Here is a 17,276-nt window from a genome sequence, read left to right as displayed (position 1 = left end):
TAGCACTCTTCCTATTTGTACCCAGAGGTAGCAAATGTGTGCTGAGTGTGAGTATCAATTTAGATTTAGCTGTTAGACATTTTAAATTACACTTTTATTCAACTGCATTTATTTATCGGTTAATCATTAACATCTTTAGCAGTGACTGAGAACACTGTACAAAACTTAATAAAAGAATTGTCAATCTGTTTAATAAGATCCTTTCTTAATGCAAAAAACACACTTTCACCATCTACTATACATAATAATGTGAAAAGATTCAGGGAATCCAGAGCAATTTCAGTCCATGTAAGGCAAGTTCGGAAACCACTACTAAATGTGCATGACTTTCAAGCCCTCAAAAAACCATCATGCTACTATGCTACATTTAGCCATATGGGCTTGGGAAAAACGTTGTCAATTAACAGTCTGTTGCTGCATAATACATACACTTATTCCAAACGTAATGCATGTTTGGCAATTCCATTATGCATGTTCTCTGTTGTGTAACAATACAATTGTCGTACTTTGTGCGCCACATTTTTTTTTTACTACAGACAGGCCTGCCTATCACCCACAATCTTTGACTGGATTACACAGTCAGGGTAAAATGCTTGAGAAACCCTGCAATAACTTGTTAAGACTCGATTCTGATTCACTGGCAAGGTGGCAAGGCTAGGCCTTTTCGAATGCTGATCTTGTATGATTGTATCATCTGTTTTAGATGTGTTTTGAAGAACTGCCAACTCCAACATTTCTGGATTGTACACCGATCAGGAATAACATTACGACCACCTTCCTAATATTGTGTTGGTCCCCCTTTTGCTGCCAAAACAGCCCTGACCTGTCGAGGCATGGACTCCACTAAACCCCTTAAGGTGTGCTGTGGTATCTGGCACCAAGATGTTAGCAGCAGATCCTTAAACTCCTGTAAGTTGTGAGGTGGGGCCTACATGGATTGGACTTGTTTGTCCAGCACATCCCACAAATGCTCGATTGAATTAAGATCTGGGGAATTTGGAGGCCAAGTTAACACCTCAAACTTGTTGTTGTGCTCCTCAAACCATTCCTGAACCATTTTTGCTTTGTGGCAGGGTGCATTATCCTGCTGAAAGGTGCCACAGCCATCAGGGAATCCAAATCTGTATGCTTGCCTATTTTTCCTGCTTCTAACACATCAACTTTGAGGATAAAATGTTCACTTGCTGCCTAATATATCCCACCCACTAACAGGTGCTGTGATGAAGAGATAATCAGTGTTATTTACTTCACCTGTCAGTGGTCATAATGTTATGCCTAGTTGGTGTATATGGCCAGTAACTAACTCTATTTCCCTGTTTAGTAACATGGAAAGGTTAACAGATTGCAGGAATTCATGACTGTACTGCATTAGCGCCAACACTACTGATGAGTATCATTATTACAGAGCTGTTTATATGAATCAGCATTTCCAGTCAAAGGTGTTTTTACTTCCTTCACAGTTCTTAAGTCAGCAAAATCAGCAGAGAGTAATTTTACACATGGTTACACTAATACTTACTTTCCAGTTCTTAGGCTATGTAAACAGCTGTAATGTTCAGATGCTCATGCATACAGCAATCAAGAATGCCCAACAATAAATCAATCACTACAACTTTATGCAAATCGTGATCTGTTAAAATTCTTGTTTGAGCACTGCTGATTGAAACATAAAATGATTTATCATGAAGCAGCAGACTTAACGGAATGCATAAAGATTTATTGCAATTTATTGGTACATTTACATTTTCGGATATTGTAATGTATTACCCTTCATTTGTTTCATCTGTATTCATCTATGCAATCTCAAGCTCCCACTACTTTTTCTGTATGCAGATCATCCGTGAACACATGGCGGGTGTAAGAGGGAATATCATTTTTCATATGCAGTCTACAACTTTATTTTGACCGTGCATCTGAATTCTAACATTAGGCAATTTAATTAATTCATCAAATTAAGTTGCTATGTCCATTACAACAGAGCTCTGACAGATACACAGATCCAGCATAGATCATCAAATTTAAAGATGGATTTTAATAAAATAATAACCAGATGACTGAAAGATAAACAACCCCAGATCAGAAAGTTGGGACAGTATGTAAGATGCAAATAAAAAATGCAATGTTTCTTACATTGACTTTCATTTCATTGCAGTATAAACCAGCATTTCAGGCCAGCAACACATTTAAAAAAGGTTGGGACGGGGGCAGTTTAGGGCTAGTAATGCGGCTAAAAAACTAAATAATGATATGATTTCAAACAGGTGATTGTAATCATGATTTGGAAAATTGTAAAAAATGTTCCTCAAAGAAAGATTGGAAGGGATTTGCATATTTCTCCCTCTACAGTGCATAATATCATTAAACGATTCAAGGAATCAGGAGTAATTTCAGTGCATGAAGAGCAAGGGCGTCAATAGCTGATATAACCACATTGGCAAGTGATTACTTTGTATTGTAGTGCTTGACGAAGGTTTGCCAGAGTTACTTTCAGAGGTGGCACTTACAATTTTACTGTGCGGAAAAGAAGCTTTATGCTAACCATGTCCAGAAGTGGCATCAAGTTCTCTGGGCTCTGAGGCATCTGGAATGGACTATCACACAGTGGAAATATGAATTATGGTCAGATGAATCAGTATTTAAGTTTTTTTTTTTTTTTTTTTTTTTTTTTTTTTTTTTTTTAAAGAAATGGACACTGTGTTTCAGATCAAAGACAACACGGACCATCCGGACTGTTATTAGCAACATGTCCAAAGCCAGGGTCTGTCATGGTATGGGGTTGTGTCAGTGCTCTTGACAAATATAATTTACACTTCTGTGATGGCAGAATTAATGCAGAAAAGTTCAACATATGCTACATTTTTAACAAGACAATGTAATACCACATGCTGCACATATTACAAAAATATGACTGTGGAGGGAGAGGGTATGGCTAGTAGACTGGCCTGCCTGTTTACCTCAATAGAGAATGTGTGGAGAATTTTAAACCAAAAAATGCAACGACGACCCCATACTGTTACATACATTAAGACGTGTTTGCAGGAACAATGGGACACAATAAAACCTGAAACACTAAATTGTTTGGTATCCTCGGTGCCAAAACATCTTTCAAGTGTTGTCTGATGGAATGGGAACATTATAAAGTGGTAAAGGCTTTTTTTGGTATTTTGGAAATGCAGGATTGAATGTATAATAACAAATGAAATGAAGGTGACCAGACAGAACATGAAATATCTTTTCTTTCATACTGTCTGCATTTAAATAAAACTGTTTTTAATTGCATTTTCCATACCGTCCCAACCTGATTTGGGGTTGTATTATAAGAATCGGGATGAGTGGTAATAATTAATCATTATTTCTGGTCATTAGAACTATTACAGAGACTGCTGAGACTTTTAAGGACTTTATAATAATAGTTAATGCAGTTTGGGATGCAGCCAATGTCATCATGCTGCCCAACACAACAATTTCTCTGCAAAGAACTGAAACTGTCTTTTTGCCTAGTAAAAACCATAATTCTACACATCAAAGTACAAAAATGATACAGGACACACCTTGGTACAATAGTGTGTAGTTTAAAAATATATGATTCAGGTCCATTAGTTCAAACTGGCTAACATTGTTCTCTTGCTGCATCTTAAAATAAAGCATTTATAAAAATAAAGTGGATGTTTTTACTAATTTCTTTTAACACCCTGCCAGACCTGAAGTTAAGAAGTATAAATTTTTTAAAAGAAAAAAAATTCTCCATCACTTTGTAATTTAGAAGAACTAATGTTCTAAATTAGAACCAATGTAGCATTGTTCATTATTTTATTTGTTTTTATGAAGCTGTTTCTAGTTATAAAAAACCTAAAATGAGCATTAGTGAAAAAACACCAAATATTGATCATTAAAAATAATTTTTTTTAGTAAAACCCTGCCTCATGTTGACTTATTCCTCATGGTGAGATCTTGGTACCAGTTTTAGAGTCACAGGAACTTTAGGTTGAAACAGAGCATTCAGTTGAATGGGAATCTGGAACAGAAAAAGAGCATTGCTTAGACATACTGTCCTACAAGTCGTTTGTTAGAGGGGAAATGGATAAGGTTGGCTCTTTAATAAAAGAAAAGACTGAGTCTGAGTTTATGAAAACTATTTTCTCTCATAAATGGTTTATGGAATATCAGTGCAAGACACTGGGGCTCAATACACATTCACAAGCAGTGCTCTTACCTGTGTCTCCTTGCATGTCTCCACATTGAAGTTCTGCAGCAGTTTCACTATCACCAATTTCATGATCATCTGAGCAAACCTCATTCCCACACAGTTGCGGGGCCCGAGGCCGAATGGCATGAATGTGTAGGGGCTGATGTCATTACCTGGACTGAACCTTAAGCAATCACAAGAATTCAGAGACACCACCAAGTTAGTAATACCTCCAAGATATAAAAGTATGAACATCTGAGTTCTCATGACACAGCAGCTTTCTATGGTTATGAGATTCAGATCATCCTAAACTGACCAAATGCTGAGGCCCAATCAGTCCACAACGTTACTGCATTTACTGTTCAAAAATGGTTTACACAATTAGCAGATGTGTGCTGAAGATTTCATGCAATATGAAGACAGTTACCAAGACTTTATTAAAGTGGATTAAAGTCTCTTTAACCCTCATGTTCTTTTTGGGGTCCCTAAGACTCCAGAGCCTCTTTACCAGCTCATAAAATATCCTTAGCCTCTAATGTATACACTTCTGTTTGGGGTAGAGCACATGATTAAAGGAAATACATCTTCATGTTCTTTATAAAGCTGACTGACTTCCACCACTCCTTCTCTGAAGTTAATTTGGTTATTTTTGAACTCAATGTAATTTTATTTTACCCCACAACAATTGGGTCTAGGGCTGCCACTAACGACTATTTTTCTATTGATTTATAGACTATTTTTATCGATTAGTCGATTAATCTAAACGATTGAATCTCATTTAAGCTTCTTATATAAGGTACACAAAAAGTGCTTAAACTTATAGCAGAAATAAAATAGTTTGACAGTTAGTCCAACGTACAGTAACGACAGAATGAGCCCAGATTCTAACCTACACATTCACTCAAAACTTACGTATGTAAACAAAGTGGTAAGTGTTTCACATGAGAAGCTTTTTGCGCAACAAAGTGTGCAGTGGCCTAACTGAACTCGCTAAGAAATACGGTATTCCAAAATCTCTGCGAATAAGAAGCTTATTGAAACAATATAGAAGTAAAAGTTTTGCTGCATCTCATGCGCTCTAACTGAACTCGCTAAGAAATACAGTATTACAGGATCTCCGCGATTAAGAAGTGACTGGACCAAATACGACTTAGGTCATGCACGCAGCAAGTAGTGCTGAGGGAAATCACATGAATGGTTATATGAATGGAAACACTGTAGAAATGAAAAAGGATCATTTATAAACATAGTATTGACATTGACTAGGTCAACCAATGGCAGCAGCCCTAATTGGGTCTCTGGACCCCAAAGAACAAGGCGGTAAGGTCAATTACAACAGAACACATGGGTTAAATGGTTTATTTCCAGAAGACTAGCAAGTGTTTTTTTTAGCAATTTGTAACCCACTATGGCTTGCAATTAGTCATTCTGGGCCTGGACTATGCCACAACCTCACACAGCTTCCCATTTAGAAAGTTGACTGGTCTCTCTCTAAACTGGCCCCATGTGTGAGCGAGTAAGCAAATGTGTAAGTAAGTGAACTGCAATGAATTGATTCCCAGTCTATAGTGTGATCTAGCTCTGCACTCAGCGTTTCAGGGCAGAACTGGACCCACGGTAACAGAATGAAACTGTTAACCCTGTAATTTGTGACTGGTAACGGGTATCAGTATCAACCCCCAAAAAGTTCATATACCTTTACTGTTCTATTAAAAATAAATATACATTGTATCCACAACAACTTTTTAGTGCAGTCAGTACCTTTCAGGTCTGAATTGTTCAGGAGATTCCCACAGCTCTGGATCTCTGTTTAGAACGTATGCAGGAATTCCCACCAGGGTGCCCTTTGGTATTGTGATTCCATTGAGCTCTATAGTCTTCTTACACATCCTTTCCAGACGTGGGGCAGTAGGGAGGAGACGCATCGACTCATTAATCGCCATCTCCAGGTACTCCATCTTCATCAGTGCATCGTAGGTTACAGGAGTCTGGCAAAAAGCACATACAGTTGTGAGTAGGCACAACATGTACATTGGCTGGCTGATAAAATGAGACAGCACACCACAGTTGTATTTTTATTGATAATATAAATAAAGTACAGATAATATGTTTTTAAATGATATAAAGGAAAACTGCAATCATGATTGTGTCTATTGTAGTACTGGGGATGCCTATATTGTACTTTGTTAATACAGGGCCTTTCCTGACTATTGCATGCAGACATGAAAACTCTGGGATTCAAGACAGTAGCAGCTTGTGTTTCCAGTTAAAGTAAATATGAATGATTCACAGACAACAGTGCATAATTCTGCATACGTGACATAACTAGGCATCCAACAGGCACAATCGGTTCTGCCTTAGGGAGGTCAAAGGGGTTCCTCATTGCTGTCTGTCCAAACAGCAGAGGTCATGGTGGCAGCAAGCAGTGTGTGACTCTCTGTATGCAATATGGCTCTCTGCAAGACTTTGCCTTTGGACAGGTAAAAAAAAAAAATGTGGTCAGTGACTGCACACATGTCAAAGAGGGTGCATGATAGCCTGCAGTTCCCATCGGTCAGGGCAGCAGTGGGAGAGCAACATACAATCTGGGAATCTGGACACCACTAGATTTGAAAGAAAAAGTAGTCAATCAAAGCAAAAAAGCAAGGAAAAAAGAAATTGGTGTGTCTGGTTTGAGGAAACTCCAGTTTCCTGCACAGAGCTGGACTGAACCCCACTGAACACCTTTGGAATGATGTGAAGCATTGATTGCAAGCCAGGTGTTCTTGTTCAAATTTTCAGATATGGTAAAATCTTTTTAAATAACCTGTTAATTAAACATTTGCATGAACATATGAATTTAGAGTGGCACAGTGGTAACAGGGAAGCTGGACAGCACCAGTGTCCAAGAAAACAAGGTTTAAACCTTGCCTCCAATCGTTTGCAATATGTTTGGCATTTTCCCCCAGTGTCTACGTAGGTTTCCTTTATTTTAAAACATGTACAAGATGGATTTGGCAATATGATCAAATATCACAATTTAAAAATGTATATCTGTATGTCATCTTATGTCATTTCGTTAGTGTTTACTCTTCTAGAACTGTGATGATCTACTGTAAGTGTTCAGATTAGAAAGTGAAACTATCCAGGATCATTGCTTGACTGGGCTTCCTCAAAGTTATAATTTTAGCTGTATCCCAAACTTTGGAAGATGAATTGCCTGACCTCAATATCTAATAATAAAAAAAATAAAATTAAAAAGCTATAGCAGACCAACAGAATATCAACGTCTAAGGTTTTAAAAACAACATGTTAACTAAGTACACTATATGGACAATAGTACTGGGACACCCCTGTAATTTTTGAATGTATGTGATTCAGCCCCAACAACTGCTAACAGGTGTAATAATCAATTATATAAAGGAAATTATACGCTTCCAACTTTGCAGCAACAGTTTAGAAAAGGTCATTTCCTGTTCCAGCCTAACTGTGCGGCTGTGCACAAAGCAAGGTCTATAAAGACATGAAGAAAAGTCTGGTTTAAAAAAACTCAAGAAACAGTGGCCTGAACAGAACTCTGATCTCAGTCTCAGCTCTGGAACATCAACTAAATAATTCTTGACCAACATCAGCACCAAGCCATACGAATCCCCTTTTAACTGAATTCTCACAGACATACTTCAATTTTCTCTGAGAAGCTATGAGAAGCTTTATCAGAAGACATTTTGTTTCTGAAATGGGATGTTCAACAAGCTCATGGCCACATTTCCAAATACATCTGGCTATATACAGTGGGGGAAATAAGTATTTGATCCCCTGCTGATTTTGTAAGTTTACCCCCTTACAAAGACTTGAACAGTCTATAATTTTTATGGAAGGTTTATTTTAACAGAGAGAGACAGAATATCAACAAAAAATCCAGAAAAAAAACATTAAATAAAAGTTATAAATTAATTTGTATTTAATTAAGGGAAATAAGTATTTGATCCCCTACCAACCAGCAAGAATTCTGACCCCCACAGACCGGTTATGTGCCCATGAGGCACACAAATTAGTCCTGTCCCTGTATAAAAGACTCCTGTCACAGAATCAGTTTCTTCCGTTCAAATCTCTCGACCACCATGGGCAAGACCAAAGAGCTATCAAAGGATGTCAGGGACAAGATTGTAGACCTGCACAAGGCTGGAATGGGCTACAAGACCATCAGCAAGAAGCTTGGTGAGAAAGAGACCACTGTTGGTGCGATAATTCGAAAATGGTAGAAATACAAGATCACAGTCAATCACCCTCACTCTGGAGCTTCATGCAAGATCTCACCTGGTGGGGTAAGAATGATTCTGAGAAAGGTGAGGTCAGTCCAGAATTACACGGGAGGAGCTTGTCAATGATCTCAAGGGAGCTGGGAGCAGAGAAATGCTGGATATGACCCCAAGAACACCATCCCCACCGGGCATTTCTTTGCCTCCAAACATGGCAAGTGGAGTTGATGCCAAAGAGCTCAATTTTGGTCTCATCTGACCATATCACATTCTCCCAAGCTTTCTCTGAATCATTCAGGTGTTCATTGGCAAACTTCAGACGGGCCTGTACATGAGCCTTCTTGAGCAGAGGGACTTTGCGGGCACTGCAGGATCTCAATCCATTACGGCAAAGTGTGTTACTAATGGTTTTCTTGGTGACTGTGCTCCCAGCTCCCTTGAGATCATTGACAAGCTCCTCCCGTGTAATTCTGGACTGACCTCACCTTTCTCAGAATCATTCTTACCCCACCAGGTGAGATCTTGCATGGAGCTCCAGAGCGAGGGCCATTGACTGTGATCTTGTATTTCTTCCATTTTCGAATTATCGAAAATGGAAGAAATACAGTGGGGGTCTGTGGGGGTCAGAATTCTTGCTGGTTGGTAGGGGATCAAATACTTATTTCCCTTAATTAAATACAAATTAATTTATAACTTTTATTTAATGTTTTTTTTCTGGATTTTTTGTTGATATTCTGTCTCTCTCTGTTAAAATAAACCTTCCATAAAAATTATAGACTGTTCAAGTCTTTGTAAGGGGGTAAACTTACAAAATCAGCAGGGGATCAAATACTTATTTTCCCCACTGTATATAGGATATATGGATAAGATGCCTGGACTTTTTACTGTGAAGTGTAGATGTCTCTCATGACTAATTGTGTTCAACTTGTTTGGTTATATACTTTATATATTTAAATATGCTTACATTATTGGGAAAAGTGTCATCAATATCCTCCACCAGTTTTTTCATGCAGTCTGGATTTACGGTGAGATTATACAGTAGATAAGTCAGGGTGGTGCTTGTGGTCTCATAGCCCCCAAAGATAAAAATTAAGGATTGAGAAAGAATCTCGTGATCAGTTAACCCTGTAAACAACAAGGAAGGATATTTTGTTTTTTAAAATGATCTGCTTAAATAAAAAATATAGATTATGACATTGTTTAATACAGTTCTTGAATAACAGTTCTGGATTTTTAACAGCTCTTACCCTTGGCTGGTTGCTCAATCAATTCTTTCTCGGCTTGTTCATCAGATATTTGACCCTGGATCATGAGCTGCAAGAAGTCCACTCGTTTCTGAAAGCAACAGAAAAAGCAGAGCTTTATCACAATGGCTGTAGGGTATGCTGAATGGTCAAAAGTGTGTAAACGCCCCCTTTATTAGTGGATTTGGTCATTTCAGGCACAGCAAGTGCAAACAGGTGCATATATTTAATCATACAGCCTACTGTCAAACATTGTCAGTACAATGGGTCATGATGAAGGGCTTAGTGACACTGTCGTTAGGCTGTATCGTGCTATAACATACACTTTAGAATAGCAATTATTATTGGTAATATGCAATTTGCTGTGAAATTCAAAATTTAAAGTTTGTGTTTTATGGTTTTTCATTTGCGTAGCATTCAAGTGCCCTACATTTACTGGTTAATTTGCACTGAGGCAGTCCTAGTGTAACCAAACGTCTTTAGAGTTTGCTGAGTTTATAAAATAAGAAATAAACTGTACATAGACAAACTATCTGAAGAATAATACTGCGTAGGACAGACTACAGAGAGATGATCACGTGTGTAGAGAAGCACACTTTTCTGTTAATTATGGAATCCACAAAGGGACAAAATGCACTCAATATGTAAACACAGCACACTATACTACAGAAAAGTCTGTTACACTAGCATTACTACAGCAATCCAGTTAGTAATCTGTTAGTCAAAATGTCCAAGATGTCGAAGAGTGGAGCAGCTAAAAACACTACTCAAAACACTACTCAAGTGACACTCCCACAGTCCAAAGACATGCAAGTGAGGTGAAATGGAGATACAAAATTGTCCATGATTGAGTTTGACGTTGAACTTGTGAACTGATGAATCTTGTGTAACCAGTAACTACCATTTCTGTCATGAATATAACCAAAAACATAACGTTAAAAACCTAATGAATAAATAAACTAATCAGTAACATTATGTAATTGATTATAACATACATTTTCATTGTTGTGCTGGTCTTTGATCTTCTTCAAGGAGCCGTAGAAAAAGTCCATAGCTGACTTGGAAAACAAGGTCAATCCCATTTTTGATAGGACCGGAATTAAAAATGGAAAGAGAGCTGAAATACAAAGAGTTTATTTACACAGACACCAGAAACTTACTCACAAACCCTGCCTACAATGCTGCATTAATAAGACTAAAACATGAAAGAGAACATTTGCTTTGTGTAGTTGTCAACGTATTTGTTTTCATCACTGCTAAATTATGAGCATACAGCTGAAGCATTTGAATACAAGCTTCTTCCATTGCTCCAATGCATGCACGTCCATTCTAGGTGTTTTTAATGGTGAACAGTTAGCATGGGCACTTTGACAAGCCTGTGACTAAGCAGACTAATACACAAAAGAGTCTGATTCCCTGTGTGTTTTGACACATTCACCTGATCATCAATATTACAATTTTACATAATTTCACCCAGAATAGCTCTTCTGTTGGTCTGTACCAGATGCTATATTCTTCATGTCCTCTGGCATTAATAACTTTTGGCTGTTCAACAACCTGTCAGCGGTTTGTGGCTTGTCTATGCTTAAATCACCAAGCCACAAAAATGAGCCACACGAATAACATCATAAACAAGTCTTGAAAGCTCTGTACAAGTAAATGGCAGAAACAGTTGTCTGCACTAACCTACATGACCTACAAGTAAATGTAACCTGAATAGAACATACTGGTAATCAGAAGATAAGGACTGAAGAAGCTGAAGTTGAGAAATTTCTTGATGTTAGAAACAAATGGGTCATTTGGGTTGTTTATAGAATCTGTTTCAACACTAAATGAAGCACTGGTGACAACATCCATGGCGTAGGGAGCAAATAACCTGAAAAAAAGAAAAAAAACCTTATTTTTAACATATATTTATAATTTACAATAAATCAATCTTTATGAATTTACTGCTAATTACATTTTAATTACAGAAGTACAAAACACTGATACAAGTCAATTAAATTCATATTTTAAAAAAATACTCAAATTTTACTTTTTGTTTTTTTGCTTGGTCAAATGTTTTAATAATTTTCTACTTATTATATTCTTATGATTAACAAACTTTCGTACATTTTATTCACATCTATTTTGCTGCATTTAACATATTGAGAAAAAAACTGAGGAATGTACAAACCAACAGCACATTTGATTGTTTAACCTAAAATTTTGCAAATGAATAGAAATTGTGCAAAATTGTGCAGAACAATGTTCCTTTTAATGTATGTATATATAAAATTATATTATATACTTAATTATAATTATATATTTATTTATAGTTGCCACTTTAAAGCCACTTACTCTTTAATTTTAACTGACTCTTCCAGGTTTTTCTTCTTTAAACTGCTAATAAAGCGATCTGCATATTTCTCAGCAAGTGGAAAAATCTGAAATGGATTAAATAAGATAAACTTATTCATGACAAAGCGATTTGTCATCTTTCAAATTTGTTTTGAAATGAAAAGGGTAAAATTTTTCATTCCTTAAACATTATTTTTCAAACCAAGAAATCAACAGCTTATAATTGCATACATTGGTTAATCAAATGTGTGACAGCAGCCATTGAGGAAATTTTGTAAGCTGCATTTACATATACTTTATTTTATATAAAGGGGGTAATAGTATAACGCACGCTTAGCAAGCAAAGTAAAAAAAAACTTAACAGTAGAAGCTCGTTTCACCAGGCAGGTACCAGAACATGGGAAAAGTGAGATCTTGTAAAAGCATCCTTAGCGCTCAGAGAAGCTAAAAAAGAATCAAGGAACACAGATAATCTGCAGCAGAGCCATTTAAGGCAAAAAAGCAGAAAGAAAAGTTTTGTGAGTTGTCAGAGATGTGTTGACAATAAGGTTAACACATAATACAAGATTTTTATATGAAGAGATGTAGATGGTATTGAATCAAATTGGTTGTTGACCAACATGTAGTCATCAGTGTCACGGCTTCTTACTCAATGAGTGGTTTTAACTTTGAGTTGTGCAATGTTCAGTACTAAATTCCATGGTGTTAATAATATATAGTGACATAGTTTTGTTGAAAACTTTAGTCTACAATTTAAGTGTATTTTAATTAACACATACATTTGTAAACCCCCGCCCCCCACCATTGCATTATCCCAATTTGGATATATTCAATTACCCTGAGCACTTTAGTGTTCCCTGCTTCTTGCATGATGCCCTTGCAAACCAAGGAAGTGCGCAGGATAGCACACACCTTTTCCAACACACATAAAGCTGTCTGCTTCTTCCATGCCAGCACCTCAAATAGACAGTAGAAGTTGATGTTGCAACTACAAGGAGGTGATTCACCATTAAGCCTTTATTTGGTTTAACATAAGACATGGCCAACAGTATCAGTTGGGCACCACTAGTGGCACCACTGAGACTTCAACCTTGGGCCTCTGCAATGACAAGCTAGGACATTAGACAGCTATAACTACTGTATGTTATCTAATATTTACCAAGGGTGCTAGGAATTCTGGATCTGACAATGTACTATAACATTATAAGGACAATATATCATTTCGTAAGCCTTCGAAAAGCTGCACCTCCTTTAGTCGTCCACTAGTAAACAAGGGGGAGAGCGAACTACGTATTCGTTTCCATTTCTCATCCTTCACAGAAGTTATCCCATCAGCTAAGGGACCAGCTTGTTCCATTTTCATTTCCTAAATGAAACAACAGAGAAATATATTACATATGTGTGCATAATAAGATTAAAAAAATGATTAACTTTGTGTTATGTAAAAATATGGTAATGTAAGTGTTTATATAATGATACAGGCTTACCCTTCTATTGGTGAAGGCAGAGAAACATTCTTTTACCATAATGGCTTTGATCATTTCAAGATCTAAGACCATCAGAATTGGCAGTCTTCCATCATAGATTCTTAATGAGAAAAATAAATGTGCATTTGTCTACATTAGACCAGGGCAATATTATAGTTAAGACTAACAACACAAATGCATTTAATATACATAAAAAACTGAAATCATTATTGGCAACAGATGGGTGTGTTTATATACACTGATCAGGCATAACATCTTTCTAATATTGTGTTGGTCCCCTTTTTGCTGCCAAAACAGCCCTGACCCATCAAGGCATGGACTTCACTAGACCCCTGAAGGTGCGCAGATCCTTTAAGTCTTGTAAGTTGCAAGGTGGGGCCTCCATGGATCGGCCTTTTTGTCCAGCACATCCCACAGATGCTCGATTGGATTGAGATCTGGGGAATTTCAAGGCCAAGTCAACACCTTAAACTCATTGATGTTTTCCTTCAACTGCTGAAAGAGGCCACAGCCATCAGGGAATACCGTTTTCATACAAGGGTGTACATGGTCTGCAACAATGCTTAGGTAGGTGGTACGTGTCAAGGTAACATCTGCATGGATGGCAGGACCCGAGGTTTCCCAGCAGAACATTGCCCAAAGCATCACACTGCCACACTGCTTGCCTTTCTTCCCATAGTGCGTCCTGGTGCCATGTGTTCCCCAGGTAAGCGACGCACCTGGCCATCCACGTGATGTAAAAGAAAACATGATTCATCAGACCAGGCCACCTTCTTCTATTGCTCCGTGGTCCAGTTCCGATATTCACATACCTATTGTTGGTGCTTTAGGCGGTGGACAGGGGTCAGCATGGGAACCCTGACTGGTCTGCAGGTATGCAACCCCATATGCAACAAACTGCAATACACTGTGTATTCTGACACCTTTCTATCAGAACCAGCATGAACTTCTTCAGCAATCTGAGCTACAGTAGCTCGTCTGTTGGATCGGACCACACGGGCCAGCCTTCGCTTCCCACGTGCATCAATGAGCCTTGGCCGCTCATGACCCTGTCGCCGGTTTATCACTGTTCCTTCCTTGGACCACTTTTGATAGATACTGACCACTGCAGACCAGGAACACCCCACAAGAGCTGCAGTTTTGTAGATGCTCTGACCCAGTCATCCAGTCATCACAGTTTGGCCCTTGTCAAACTCGCTCAAATCCTTACGCTTGCTCATTTTTCCTGCTTCTAACACATCAACTCCTAGGATAAAATGTTTACTTGCTGCTTAATATATCCCACCCACTAACAAGTGCCGTGATGAAGAGATAATCAGTGTTATTCACTTTACCTGTTAGTGGTCATAATGTTATGCCTAGTCAGTGTATATATATGTGTGTGTATTTGAATAAGATACAGTATACGCATTGAAAGTATATTATACAACAAAAACAAAACTGCCTGGCACTCATGCATTTCTATTTGTTGGCTTGTTTTGGGTTTCAGTTCCTTCTTTTTCAAAGAACCTGGTTGTTAAAGGTGCTCTGAGCAGCTTGCTATACTGTGACAAACCAGCAATTTCTGCACTATCCCTGTTCTGTCCACTTACTTAGTTGCAAGCTGTGGATATTTTCCATTTTGTGGCTTTTATTTGTATTTTTTTCCCCATAATTTCTTTCTTTGTGGCTTTTTAAACACAGTTTTGCTCTAACATGGTTGGGCATCATAAAAATTGGGTCCATTTTCAATTCTTGCAGGTGTGATGCTACACCTGGTGCCTTAGTGGCGAGATCTGTCTCATTACATATATTCAGTTTTTTTTTAAATATTTAATTAAACTGCAATCAAAGCTTGTGATTTGCACAATACTCACCCCCAAACCTTTCCATATTTCTTGAAACACTCCATATCAAAATTGTAAAATCCCTAAAAATAATTACAAGCATAGTTGACAAAGAGAAGCCATCAGTTGCATACACATAGTCAGTACCAACATTTACCCTCTGCTACTGACAGTTACTCACCTTTCTGTAAGAATAAAAGGTTCCCAAGAAGGGCAGAGGTCTTGGTCCTGGGATCCCAAGCTTTTTAAAGAATCCATAGGGCCAAACTCCATAGCTGCAGGAAACACACATTACCCAAATGCTTACCAACTTGCATTCAACAAGATTTACCATTTAAATACTGCCACATATCAGAGATTTAATGGCTCAAGCACTCAGAGTTCATTTTCACCACAAGCAGCTTTTAAACTGCCTTTACATTAGAAGTGACTCTTGTAATTTACACTGGAGAAGATTTATAACATTTAACAAATGAGGAGTGTATTCTCTACCCACAGCTGTGTTGTTTTCTCATTGTTGTTATTGTTAACCTAAAATACCTGGCTTGTACGTTTATGCATACATTACTGCTTTGAACAGATCAAATAGATAGAAACTGCCGGCACGCAGAATGCATCAAGTGGGGATAACTCAACTTAAGCAGAAAACATAACCTAAAATAGTATTATAGAATAACCACCTATAGCAAGCTCTGAGAGAAGGTTATATGCACCACTTGCATTGCATTAACGGCTACATTAATGAACATTAGAGCATACTGCTGCGTAGCACATGGTGAGATTATATCAACTGTTATACAATCTCTTAACAGTCCATAAACCTGTTAAGTCCTAATACTTTTATATAACAGCACATCTGGTTAATTATAAGTCAGATATAAAAATCTAAGACACCAGTGTAAAGCTTATATTTCGCCATACAGTAAAAATTAACAGTATGAATAATTCGATTTCTTATTAAGTCAGCCTAAACTCAATGTGGACATATCATTCATCCAATTTCAAATTCAATTCTTACAATAAAAAGCATTATTTTTGCGATTGATAAAGTGAAGCACAAGCGTGAACGCTAGTCAAAGTCCAATAAAAATAATATCCACACAAAGTTAAATTGATTACTGAACAGTTTGTCTGGAGTATTGCCCAGGTAACTGTGGCATTTAAGATACAGGATTAGGTTTATAGCTTAACCCTAATAATATGAGCATTATGACTCTCAGTCCAACTTCACAAGCTAGGTTTAAATTAAAACCACATTACTAAAAAGTAACACAAAACCCAGAGATGGCAGTGGTATGCTTTCTAAAACCAAGGAAAGAAATCACTGAGCTTGTACTGTTAATGACAGCATGAAGATGTTCTTAACCATATAACACCAAGTGTATCATTTGATACATAAGTTTTAGAAACCTCTACATCGTCAGTAGGTATACTGTTTTCCTGAAAAACTTGATGTACACTTTGATAATTGTCTTCTGCCCCCTTAAGGATTTTTTTTTTATGTACTGCATGCACCAGAGGACCTTTTAATAAATTTTGTAAATTTTTTGTTAGAGCAGTTTTTTTTTACAACAATTAAACACTCACCCAACCCCCCAATTCCTTCTAAAATACTCATTAGCCAAAACATGACACCTGTGAAACAGGTCACTTGGCACTTCTAACGAACTGTGGCATCACAGATTTGTTACCGTCTTATCTCTTAAAGTACTTACTAAAAATAAGTCCAAAATATTATTTAAAAGAAATCACAACTAGGATGATTGTTGCTACAAGTACACTTTCTTCTTTTAACGGTTGGTGGACATACTTACATAAGCAAAAGGGTGAACAACAAGACGACTAGACTCCACGTCACCGATAGAGATGGCAGAAAACTCATTTCCTCCACACCAAAACTGGCACAATCTTAGGAATGGTACAACTGGTGCCGCTCTGAATTCAGGAAACACCGG

The 17,276-nt window shown here is 37.5% G+C and overlaps 1 protein-coding gene across 1 annotated transcript; it reads right to left on the bottom strand.

Moving 5' to 3' along the window:
* Positions 1-1,696: 1,696 nt before the first annotated feature.
* Positions 1,697-17,271, bottom strand: LOC134331241 (cytochrome P450 3A40-like). Its single transcript, XM_063012573.1, has 13 exons — positions 17,136-17,271; positions 15,503-15,596; positions 15,352-15,404; positions 13,496-13,595; positions 13,255-13,374; positions 12,009-12,094; positions 11,396-11,544; positions 10,664-10,785; positions 9,672-9,759; positions 9,389-9,549; positions 5,948-6,174; positions 4,214-4,370; positions 1,697-4,015 (listed from the first exon to the last, which is right to left on the bottom strand). Exons 1-13 carry the CDS (start codon positions 17,201-17,203, stop codon positions 3,932-3,934), a joined length of 1,509 nt encoding a protein of 502 aa, XP_062868643.1. The 5' UTR covers positions 17,204-17,271; the 3' UTR covers positions 1,697-3,931.
* Between the last annotated feature and the right edge of the window lie 5 nt (positions 17,272-17,276).

The sequence above is a fragment of the Trichomycterus rosablanca genome, chromosome 2, assembly GCF_030014385.1.
Source record: "Trichomycterus rosablanca isolate fTriRos1 chromosome 2, fTriRos1.hap1, whole genome shotgun sequence".
NCBI lineage: Eukaryota > Metazoa > Chordata > Actinopteri > Siluriformes > Trichomycteridae > Trichomycterus > Trichomycterus rosablanca.
This window is presented reverse-complemented; position numbering and strand designations above follow the sequence as displayed.